This window comes from Epinephelus lanceolatus, chromosome 18, assembly GCF_041903045.1.
Source record: "Epinephelus lanceolatus isolate andai-2023 chromosome 18, ASM4190304v1, whole genome shotgun sequence".
Taxonomy (NCBI): domain Eukaryota; kingdom Metazoa; phylum Chordata; class Actinopteri; order Perciformes; family Serranidae; genus Epinephelus; species Epinephelus lanceolatus.
In genome coordinates, this window is record NC_135751.1 from 31,195,023 (window position 1) to 31,207,203 (window position 12,181).

General features: G+C 40.7%; 1 protein-coding gene across 2 annotated transcripts; it reads left to right on the plus strand.

Moving 5' to 3' along the window:
- Positions 1 to 817: 817 nt before the first annotated feature.
- jpt2 (Jupiter microtubule associated homolog 2) lies at positions 818 to 7,241 on the plus strand. 2 transcript variants are annotated; one of them, XM_078161490.1, is made up of 5 exons: positions 818 to 995; positions 2,010 to 2,161; positions 2,764 to 2,918; positions 3,971 to 4,007; positions 5,714 to 6,124. In XM_078161490.1, the coding sequence occupies exons 1-5, from the start codon at positions 940 to 942 to the stop codon at positions 5,971 to 5,973; spliced, it is 660 nt and encodes a 219-aa protein (XP_078017616.1). In that variant the 5' UTR covers positions 818 to 939; the 3' UTR covers positions 5,974 to 6,124. The 2 variants fall into 2 exon arrangements, with proteins under 2 accessions (XP_078017616.1, XP_033501830.1); XM_033645939.2 differs by having other exon boundaries at positions 819 to 995; positions 5,702 to 7,241.
- The last annotated feature ends 4,940 nt before the right edge of the window (positions 7,242 to 12,181 follow it).

The following is a 12,181-nucleotide window of genomic DNA, read 5'->3' on the forward strand; positions in this document are numbered from 1 at the left end:
AGCTCCGCCAATTGTTAGTGGGAGAGGCCTTGCGATGGACCAATTGACATTCTCTTCCTGTCGTGCCATGTAAGTTATCGAATATATGTTTTTAAAGTTTAAAGCTAGATTGATTCTTCAATAATCTAAGATTTTCACTCAGTAATAAAGCGTTATTTCAACGAGATTGGATCACCGCAGTGGGGAATTTGGCGCTCTAAAAATAAGTTCCGCCCAGAAAGTGATTGACATTGTGACGATCAAATCACTAGGCGGAGCTCAGAGGTTGCGCTTGAATTCAACACTGGCGTACGCCGAAAATCACCCGGTCAAGCAGAATCAGAATGTGATATTTACGACTGGGACCCAAACACTGATTTACAGCAAATGTTATAACGCGCCAGCAAGAAAGCACAGAATATATGACACAAAGGGATTCAACTAAATAACATCTGCGCTTCAGTTTAGTTGATATCACAGACCCAGCTCACGTTGCCTTTGTTCGGGCCAGGCGCCTCAGTGTCAAAAACAAGCGCAATATATGGAGATTAGTTTATGGGTTTGTTCGTTTAATTTCTCTAGGAGAGACTAGCAGGGCGGAGTTTTTGTTTATTTGTTTTATAAATGACATGTATAAAAATTACATTTATTAACCGATGTATCAGTGGCTTAAGGATTGCTGTTACTAAATAATAGTTTTGTCTCAAAATATTTCTAGACATGGATTACTCAGTGCATTTTATCAGGAGGGATACCATGTGACATGAAACGAGCGCCTCTCATCACTCAGCAGATTGGCAGTGGACCAGTTATATTCCTCTGTGTCACAGTTGGGTGGACTGAAATTCTTCACTACGGAGTTTGGTTGGGCACACGCAGGCAGGGGGAACTCGCTGGTCGTCCAGTTGGCAAACTGACGAAGTTGTCTTCGGAAACTTGAAGGCTCACAACAAAACCACTATGACTTCGACGAACATGTTTCAAGGGTTGGATAGTGCTTCAAAACCGAGCTCAAGGTGAAGAATGTAGTCGTGTACTTTGGTTATCTGTGTAAGAAATGGCCGACAATGTCTTATTACGAGTGTAGGCAGTCGCTCGGTCAGCTAGTTTCTCAATGTAGGTTAACGTTATGTGACAGGAGCTCTTCGTGGGTTTTTGCACCATCACTTTTATGCTAACGCCTTAACATAACGCTAGCAATCAGCGGTGTTATAAGTTAGTTAAGATAAACATCTGTGTGGTAGCTCGACTTGAGATAGTTTGGTTTGAGTTGTCTTGCGTTAGCAAACTTAAGAGTCAAGAATTAACGTTAGCTTTCAAGCTAACAGATCAGGCGTTGTCTGCTGCGCCTGCGGAAGTGTGAAAGCCACTTCTGACTGCTCTTCTTTGTACTCGCCAACAACGGCTTTGTGGCCACATTGTTCGAAGGAGACTTAGTTTCCTCCTACTGATTTGAAAGCGTCAGTTCTTGTATCAGCTCGGCCAAATAGTCCAGTTTACGTATCTTGAGGCTTTTAATAACGTGGGAAACATGGCCTCAATTCTAACAAGCCGGAGATATCAGACGTATGGCGCCATGCCCTGTGTGTAATCAAATAACCTGTTATGTAGTTGCGCACAAGCTGTCGGCTGTACTTAAACATTTATAGACAGGTTTCCTTCTGTTTTCTACAGGTCCTCTTTGTGTGCCCGATTGCTAAGATGACATCATGTTTTAAACAGTAGTCAGTAAACATGAACCTCCATGACACAGAGGCACTCTGAAACCATTAGTGTCCACTCTCATTTGGCGAGGATAAACATCCTCTGACAAGTGTGACTCCTTTAAGAAATTGGCACCCTTATATACAGTATGATATGATTTAGTGAGATGAATTACAAGTAGATCAGTAAAAGTATCCTCTATCAATATTTGAAGTCTGGCTTTGCCAGGTCACACTTGCGCAGAGTAATTGATTTTAATGAGACATGGATGAATACATTGAATAGTATCCTATAAAAGTAGTACTGTAATCTTTCATCTCCTGCAGGGTGTTGCAGCCTCCTGGAGGTGGCTCCAGTAACCTGTTTGGTGGCTATGAAGACGACTCTGCAGCATCAAGAAGACCTAATAAGATGGCCTCTACAGTCTTCGCTCCACCAGAGGAGGTCCGGAATGTACCCAGACGCTCCAATCCTCCAGGTCAGATGAGCATGTCAGAGCGAATGGATGTGCTGACTGAGGCAGGCCAGTCACAACATCTATCAGTGTCCAGGACTGTGTGAAAACTGCTACTATGTTGTGATAATTCCAGTGCAGACACTTTCACTGTTGTCAGTGTCTGAATGTGATCCATCTCCAGATTTTGTGGAGTATCTATAGTGAAGTATGTTTTCAGTCCAGTCTGCTGTTGAGAAATGGTCTGAGTGCCACACAGGGACTGCTGAGTCACCCTGCCTTATCTGCCTATTTTACAGGGGCATTAGCATCCCTGAAGTGGTTAGTGCATTGCTGCCATTGTAGTGTGTGTGTGCAGTATATGGCCCTATAATTTTCTAATGCACATGATAAGACGCCATAGGGTGATTGGTCTTTTTAAAAGCACAATTCAGGTATCAAACTGTTTCTTAACCCCATAGAAGTAACCGTAAAAAACATTCTTCCACTGTGTCATAAATCTAAAGGAACACCAATTGGGCAGAGCAGTTCAAAAGCTAATCAAAATGAAATGTGACAGAGTGGAGTGTGTTATTATGACGCTGTCACTGCTGCAAAACTTAACACACATCTAATACTTTATGTAGGTGGCAAGAGTAGCGGAATATTCGGGGAACCTGAACCTCCAGCTCAGCAACAACAAAAACCAAAACCTCCCGGCGGACCAACCAGCAACATATTTGGTGCTTCCGAGAGTGCACCTGCCCAAAACCCAAGTCGAAGCCATCCAAATAAGCCAAAGGTAGGCCATGCACCTGAATTTTAGACTCACTATGTCTATACTTTGACTTAATGTTGTTGTTATTTTTTCTGTTTTTTGTTTGTTTGTTTTTTAAATTCCTTTTACCCCAACTAGCTCACCAGCTAGTCAGCTTTTACAGGAGTAGTTCCCCTCCAAATGAAAAAGTAATTATTTATCTACTCAACACTGTGCAGTTAGGATCCAAAGGTCTGCTAGCTGCCTCATTTATCCAATACTTGATCCTCATGTTGTCCTGTGTCACATACTCCAGTGTATCAGTCTGTCTTCTCCACGGTCAATAATGTTTGTGCAATTGGACTATTGTTAGCTTAGGCTGCTGAGGCTACTGCAACAATCTCAGCATTGACACAAATAAATTTCAAGCAGAAACTTCTAAGAAATCACTTCATTTATCAGTTTTTTGTAAACTTCTGTTGAGGTAGGTGAAAGTGTTTGTATTGCATACAGCTGTTTGCTTGTAGCCCTGGAAAGGCATGTAAACACACAGAGGTGTTTATCATGCCTGGAAAAACAGAAAGTATTTTTTTTACAAGTTGCTGTGCTTGGATTCATCTTGAAAGGCCTTATTTGCTGGCAGACTGGGAAGACTTTTCAATATCAACAATATTAATGATGATTTACTTATCATAGAAGTTCAAAATGATGATGGGGTGTAAGCCTAGACTTTTTTTAAAGCCTTAAAATATGTTGCTCTCCTATACCATATTATCCTTTACTTCTTGCATGCAAAGAATGTGCTACGGATGCCACTAAATAATTCATTTATATGGTAATCTGTATCATAGATTTTCAGAGTTGCAAACTTGGTAAGACCACTCACAGCGTGTGTAATGGTCAATTGTTAGCTATGACTCGTTTGGTCCTTTACACAGTGAAGGACAACTTCCATGACAATAGTCATGGAAGTTGCACTGTTGTACTAAATTTGAGCAGCCGGTTTTGTTTTCTATTTAAATGAAAAAGAGATCCTGTTTTAAGTCCTTTCAGTGATTACATAGTGAAAAATCTCATTTATCTTTAATTTTTTGCAGGACAATCTAAGTGTGGGACCTGAACCTGAAACACCAGGTGAGTTTGTTACATAAAAGAAAATGTCCTTTTTGGAAAATTTGTTTTATATTGAGTCATCTTACTGCCTGTAGCAATAAAAGTACTTTTGTGAAAGGGTCTTGTTCTTTAGACCACAGAGATTAGGATATAGCACAGTCTTTGTTTTTGGTTAATGAAATGTAGATTTTAAGTTTTGCCAGGGCTGGAAATTAGCACCAGTCACTAGCCAAATGCTGGTCAAATACACAAGTGGCAGCTAGATTTGCTTCACTTACCAGCCAAAACAAACAATGGTAATCTATTGATTGACTGCTAGAATTTGGAAGCCACCAGCCGTTGTGGCAGATGGACAAAAAAGTTGATAACCAACCATGAGTTTTGCATCCATCAGTTATGTGAGAGATGAATAAAGAATATTCACTGTTGCTTCGAAGCAACGTAACGGAAGAAGTTTCTTTACAGTTTGAGAATGGCACCACTGTTGTAAATGCAAATTGTGCCTGCAGGTCGCAGACTGTTTACACTGTGCTGACGTAAACTGTAGTGATCTGTCTTACTGTTAATGGGAGAACAACGATAGTACAACAGGGGAGGGCATATCCCTGCCAGTGTCCCTTTTGAAAGATTGCATTCTGGCAAATATGATGCCAGAAGCAAGAACCATGTCGACTGACGGGGTGCGGTAATATCACAGGATTTTACACAGATACGACTCCACACAGTTTTATTTATTGTGACATTGGAGATGATCACTAACCTAACAAAAAGAATGACAGTTTTAGGTTTGCTGAAATACTGCTTATGGTTTCAGCCCATATACATAGTTTGATGAGCTTTCGCATGTAGCCGTTGGCATCTGTAAAAATATTAGTATAATTTTTGTATGACCAATTGTGTTTGAGGTTTGGATTTTCACAACAATGTTTTCATTAACGTACACTTTGGTCTCTTCGCCTCACCAAAGTAACATAGTGTAAGAACAGAGGTTGAGTGCACAGAGTGGGAATGACAAATGCCATTCTGTCTATTACAAGTCTGTGTATAATGTAAGTCAGGGTGTGAAACATACAGCCCATAGGCAGGAACCGGCCTGCCAAAGGATCCAATCCAGCCCACTGGATGACTTTGCACACCTAATAATGCACTTGTGAAGGCCAAGAGCAGTCAGGTTTCAGAAGTTTAACCCTGAGTAGCCCTACTTAATGTAAAATGCTGCTTCAGAGATTTTTCCACCCTGACCAGAGTATGGTTCCCAGAAAAAACTATGAACACATATTGTGGTCATATTTAAAAATATTCAACATTGAGAGAATATATCAGACTTCTATCTTAAAACTATTGGTGGAATCTTTTTTGCTAAGATGTGCCAAAACGTTTGATTTGTAAATGGTTTGTAAGGCAGAGGTTAACATACTGACTTCCTCAATAGCTTCCACTTTAGTTTGGTGTTTCGATGCCAGTGTTACTTATATATGCATATTGTTTGAATTGCACTTAATGATCTAAAGACATCTCAGGTTGTTCATCATGTTTTATGAATGGATGAATGTTTTCAGAATGCACACAGGAAAAAAAAACTGTCTGTTTTTTTCACTAAAGTCTCAACTGTGACTCTTAAAAGATGTGAATTCTATAATTTGCTCTAGGTGGAAATGCTGTTTGTACTCTTAGGATATTATTTTGTTTAAAGCCTCTTTCTTTCCCTCTCCAAGCACCGGCACCAGCACCGGCACCCGAGGCAAAGGTGATTCAGCCTGAGGTGAAGGAGGAAGCTGCAACCCCAGCTCCCATGCCAGCCAAGGAAGAGCCTGCAGCTGTCCCAGCCACTCCAGAGCCTGAGCCACCTTCTTCCACTTCTTCTTCCTCACCTCCTACTGAGACTGGTGAGCTGAAGAACCATGAGCCTCATCTGGGACCGAAGCCTCGCTCTCACAACAGGGTCCTCAACCCCCCTGGTGGAGTGTCTAGTGTGGTATTCTACTGATCAGCTGAACACACCTCTCCTCCTTGTTTGTGTCCATACACTCCTTGTCTGCTCTCCTCTTAATCTTCTCTCATTCCAACTCCCCTCTCCCCACGGTTACTTCACCTGTACATTTAAACACAGAACAGGAATTTTTGTTCTTCTCACCAGATTCCTATTCATATATCTTTGCCTCAACTTCTTGCACTTTCAGCCCTGTTTCTGGCTTCCAGCCCTTCGTCCACTTCGTCTTATTCTTTGATGAAACCTGCAATAATTCAATCTCCAACCAATCAGTCGACAGGCTCGCTATTACCTAATCACTTAAACTGTGACACTGTTTTATCTCCATGTTGCGGTTACTCGTTTCACGGTTTCTGTGTTTGTAAATGTAGTTTGGTGTAAAGCACAGTTTGTCATTTTGAAAACATTTTTGCATCTCAAGAATGGTTAAGACATTGGAGTGCTTGTTCAGCTTTAAACAGTCCTCGATTTTATTTTTTCAGCGTAAAGAAAATCCTGGCGTAAAAATCCACTGCAGACATTTGGTCACATTTCAAGGTGTTGTTTTAAGCCATAATGTGTAGGCGTTCAATCAGCAGGGGGGGAATAGATCCTCTCACCAATGTAAAATGTTTCAGGGAGTTCCACTAGTGCCACCTTTATGTGTTGCTGGATCCTTAGGATGACTACATAAAACCTTATGTTTGGTAGTTTTACAAAATAATATATGTAATGACTGTACAATCGAAGCCTTATATCAGCTTATCTTTTTTCTTTCTTGCCTTCTCATTATTCGGCCCTTCATTTCATCATGTATCTAACATTAATGATCTTCTGTCAGAGCACAAACTCTGTGCCAGCATAGATGCCAAAAATTGACCTTGACACAACGGTGAATGCAATTGTTTACTCCCAAATGTTTCTGCTTCCTTAAAGAAAATTCCATTTTGATTGTATGTGGATGTATTGTGCAGGTACTTTTCTGCTTTGTCCTCATTGCTTGCTTTATCTGAGAACATGGCCTTTTGTTTTTTTTGCTTGGGGTAGGCCTCTGTTTATGTTTTAAATTAAAACGGCTGAAGACAAGTGAACTCTGGACAAGCGTGCGGCCTACCTGAGTCCAGGTGGGCTCATTGATGATCACTTTTTCACTCACTTCTTGATGCACATTTATGGTATTCTGGTGCCAGCCTGTCCCCTGTGTGTTGATGTGCCTGGCAGGCAATGAGCACAGCAGAAGAAGAAAATCCTGTGTATTGCAATAAAACTGTTGTTTTGCATTTAAATTTTGCTTATTTTGTTCATTCTCCAAAAAGACAGAAATAGACCTCTCAGAATATTAACTTTTAATATTACTCATTAAAAATGAGTATAATAAGTGAAATACTTAGTTTGACTTTACTTTTCAAGAATGGAAATACCATGCATATTTTGTGAAATGTTTCAGTGTAAATGTGACCTAAAAACTAAGACTTGTCTGCTCCACATTTATAGCTCGTTCTTGAATCACTGACACTCATGCTTTTGTCCAGATTTGCCCTTTGGCAGCACTCTGTGCAAGCTGCTTGTGCTAAGACAAAAGGGCCCCTTTTTGGCCAGGAGGAAAATGTAGTTTTAGCTTTGCAGCTACACAATGAAATGTGCGGTACTGCTTTTTTATTTTCTCTCTAAAGCAACACTCTAAAAGAGCAGTCAAAATAATACTTGTACATGTGAGTGTACACTGACACTGAGTGGTATAATACTAAACTAGGTCTCCTATATTCTAGATTTAAGCATTGCTTAACATTTTATGGCTTAAAAGAAAAGCACTTCAGGTTAAGGAACAATCAGTTCAGATTGCTTTAGTGTGTGTTGTGGAGTGTTGGAGATTTCGGACGTAGAGATGTCTGTCGTCTCTCCTTGACGGCACTTAAAAAAAATACATTTGGAAAAACTCAACAGCGTTGTCTTTTTCCGTAAATCATGACCCGGTTACTACAGATAATCCACAAGCTTTGTTGTTAGCATTCTTGTGTTGGAAGCAATTTCTTTATACTGAACCACACTAGGGTTGCAGCGATATACCGGTTTTAAGGTATACCGTGATATAAAAGTTGATGGTTATCATACCGTGTACATTTGCTTATCTACAAAAAGCATCTGGATGGAGAATCTCTCCTTTAGTTTGGCTATTTTCAGAGGGGAGAAATTCTGAAGTACTGTGATACCGTTAAACTGATATTTTCTTAGATGTTTATCATACAGTGAAAACCTCATACTGTTGCAATCCTGAACTACACCTGTGAACCATAATACAGTGCAGAAGGAAGCATGCATCTGCTGCTAACTGACGTAACACCACTGGGCTAGCTAAACAATCTAGACTGATTAACAGCACTACAGATAAGAGGCACAATATGAATTATTTATTTGGGGGGCTGAACTGTCCCTTTAAACATGCATTTCCTAAAAAGCGACAGCCAGAAACAGCAGTCAGGAAAAAAATGGGGGGGTCTGTTACTTGTACATGATGTCAGCCTTGAAATCAAAATGTCACGCCTGGCGTCCTTTGTGCTTACATTTGGGTCACAATGGCCTGGCATTGGGGAATAATGAGTTCTGGCTGATTGCTTGGACCATTATGACCAGCATCTTGAGTAACCAAAGCCTCTTTCACAAGCAGCCTGTCCGGAAGAGAGTTTAACTAATGTTTCATGAGTACCAATGAATTAGGTATGAGGAAAACTACAGGCAATTGTGCAACCTCTTCAACCATTACTGTGCACTTGTGTGTGATATATGAGAGCTGGATGGATCAACAACATGTTTCAATTGACTTAATGACAGCACAGAAGGGCATATGGTGCATGCCGGGCAATAACCACATGGGACAAGTGATCCATACATACGACACTCATTCAGGTGTTTTCAGTTAATTAGGCACACCTCATTTCAGGTTGAAGACAGTGGAGCTGCTGTGAATTTATGAAACCTATTGTACCAAAAGCTCAAGATGTTAACATTACTTTTGCACCACCTTGATGTCGAGCATCCTGTGACTCAATGGCAGGAGGAAAATGGGGGCTGAGAAATCCCAAGTTACTCGAGTAAGTCAAACTTATGTTCAGATTGATATGTATGAAGCTACTCATGCTGATTTCAGTTTAAACTATCTGCCCTGTGCTGTGTCGTTTTATGTTCATTGTAACTTATTACCTAAGTAATATTGAATTGCAAGATGTTTTAAAGAAGATGTTTAGTTGCCAAGTATCAGTAGCAAAGCGATACCAAGTAAATTCTGCTAACATGTTAACAAAAATGAAAGCTTATTTATGTTTCACAACTCAAACTGGGTTGATCCCAGTTCATGTGAGTTAACATCTGGTTTTCCCACTTTTGATGCAGTACCAAGCAGCAGGCCTAAACTTCAAACTGCTTCTTGGTTTCAGAGGACCACCCACCTACTGCGGTGAGCCTGTGAGGAAAACTGAACTGTGTGAAATGTAAATATTATCAGTATTTCACTGCCACCTACTGAGTGAAATAAGAACAACGGAACCCTCTGTGTGACTGTTGCATATTGAACATTAATTCAGCCGTGTTCCTTTTCAGAGTTCGATTTAAAGAGAACCGTATGAGTATTATTATCAAGTATTTACTATTTTTAGTTTAGGTTGTGCCGTTGGAAATACTTGATGAATATGGAGGTAGTTAAGAATCATTTGGCTTTGGAGCTGTGGGCCCTTAACCTACCGTTTTTATGCTTCATTGACCAGTTTTTGTCTCCATTGTTAATCCTCTCGGGAGCAAACAATAGCCCAAGCTACACTTGTCTGACTGAAAGAAAGTTCAAGTGAAACCTGTTCGTTCTTAGCTCCTTCCCAATTTTTTATTGTCTGGAAGTGATTTACATATGTATGCTGTCCTATTTGTGGGGTCTTGAGGCTGTAACCACCCTACCCTATTATTTTAAGGCATTAGTGTTGCTGAGCATAAATTATACCTGTTGATCATAGAGCAACTGACAACATCTGCAAATCATTTCAGAGACGAATCATTTTCAGAGTAGTGGCAGATCCTTATCAGGCCTATGTGATAAGCTTTCTTGTGGTTAAATTTGCATGTTTAAATGTGTGTGTGTGTGTGTGTGTATGTATATATATATATATATATGTATGTGTGTATATGTGTATATATGTATGTGTGTATATATATATGTATATATACAGTACAGGCCAAAAGTTTGGACACACCTTCTCATTCAATGCTTTTTCTTTATTTTCATGACTATTTACATTGTAGATTCTCACTGAAGGCATCAAAACTATGAATGAACACATGTGGAGTTATGTACTTAACAAAAAAAGGTGAAATAACTGAAAACATGTTTTATATTCTAGTTTCTTCAAAATAGCCACCCTTTGCTCTGATTACTGCTTTGCACACTCTTGGCATTCTCTCCATGAGCTTCAAGAGGTAGTCACCTGAAATGGTTTCCACTTCACAGGTGTGCCTTATCAGGGTTAATTAGTGGAATTTCTTGCTTTATCAATGGGGTTGGGACCATCAGTTGTGTTGTGCAGAAGTCAGGTTAATACACAGCCGACAGCCCTATTGGACAACTGTTAAAATTCATATTATGGCAAGAACCAATCAGCTAACTAAAGAAAAACCAGTGGCCATCATTACTTTAAGAAATGAAGGTCAGTCAGTCCGGAAAATTGCAAAAACTTTAAATGTGTCCCCAAGTGGAGTCGCAAAAACCATCAAGCGCTACAACGAAACTGGCACACATGAGGACCGACCCAGGAAAGGAAGACCAAGAGTCACCTCTGCTTCTGAGGATAAGTTCATCCGAGTCACCAGCCTCAGAAATGGCAAGTTAACAGCAGCTCAGATCAGAGACCAGATGAATGCCACACAGAGTTCTAGCAGCAGACCCATCTCTAGAACAACTGTTAAGAGGAGACTGCGCCAATCAGGCCTTCATGGTCAAATAGCTGCTAGGAAACCACTGCTAAGGAGAGGCAACAAGCAGAAGAGATTTGTTTGGGCCAAGAAACACAAGGAATGGACATTAGACCAGTGGAAATCTGTGCTTTGGTCTGATGAGTCCAAATTTGAGATCTTTGGTTCCAACCGCCGTGTCTTTGTGAGACGCAGAAAAGGTGAACGGATGGATTCCACATGCCTGGTTCCCACTGTGAAGCATGGAGGAGGAGGTGTGATGGTGTGGGGGTGTTTTGCTGGTGACACTGTTGGGGATTTATTCAAAATTGAAGGCACACTGAACCAGCATGGCTACCACAGCATCCTGCAGCGACATGCCATCCCATCCGGTTTGCGTTTAGTTGGACCATCATTTATTTTTCAACAGGACAATGACCCCAAACACACCTCCAGGCTGTGTAAGGGCTATTTGACCAAGAAGGAGAGTGATGGAGTGCTGTGGCAGATGACCTGGCCCCCACAGTCACCGGACCTGAACCCAATCGAGATGGTTTGGGATGAGCTGGACCGCAGAGTGAAGGCAAAGGGGCCAACAAGTGCTAAACACCTCTGGGAACTCCTTCAAGACTGTTGGAAAACCATTTCAGGTGACTACCTCTTGAAGCTCATGGAGAGAATGCCAAGAGTGTGCAAAGCAGTAATCAGAGCAAAGGGTGGCTATTTTGAAGAAACTAGAATATAAAACATGTTTTCAGTTATTTCACCTTTTTTTGTTAAGTACATAACTCCACGTGTTCATTCATAGTTTTGATGCCTTCAGTGAGAATCTACAATGTAAATAGTCATGAAAATAAAGAAAACGCATTGAATGAGAAGGTGTGTCCAAACTTTTGGCCATGTAGCGCTTGATGGTTTTTGCGACTCCACTTGGGGACACATTTAAAGTTTTTGCAATTTTCCGGACTGACTGACCTTCATTTCTTAAAGTAATGATGGCCACTGGTTTTTCTTTAGTTAGCTGATTGGTTCTTGCCATAATATGAATTTTAACAGTTGTCCAATAGGGCTGTCGGCTGTGTATTAACCTGACTTCTGCATAACACAACTGATGGTCCCAACCCCATTGATAAAGCAAGAAATTCCACTAATTAACCCTGATAAGGCACACCTGTGAAGTGGAAACCATTTCAGGTGACTACCTCTTGAAGCTCATGGAGAGAATGCCAAGAGTGTGCAAAGCAGTAATCAGAGCAAAGGGTGGCTATTTTGAAGAAACTAGAATATAAAACATGTT

Bases quoted from the DNA above. Each gene is read 5' to 3' on its own strand.
- jpt2 (XM_033645939.2), top strand. From the start codon at position 940: ATGACTTCGACGAACATGTTTCAAGGGTTGGATAGTGCTTCAAAACCG. The intron at 996-2,009 runs GTGAAGAATGTA...CATCTCCTGCAG, and splicing joins GCTTCAAAACCGAGCTCAAG to GGTGTTGCAGCCTCCTGGAG. The intron at 2,162-2,763 runs GTCAGATGAGCA...TACTTTATGTAG, and splicing joins CAGACGCTCCAATCCTCCAG to GTGGCAAGAGTAGCGGAATA.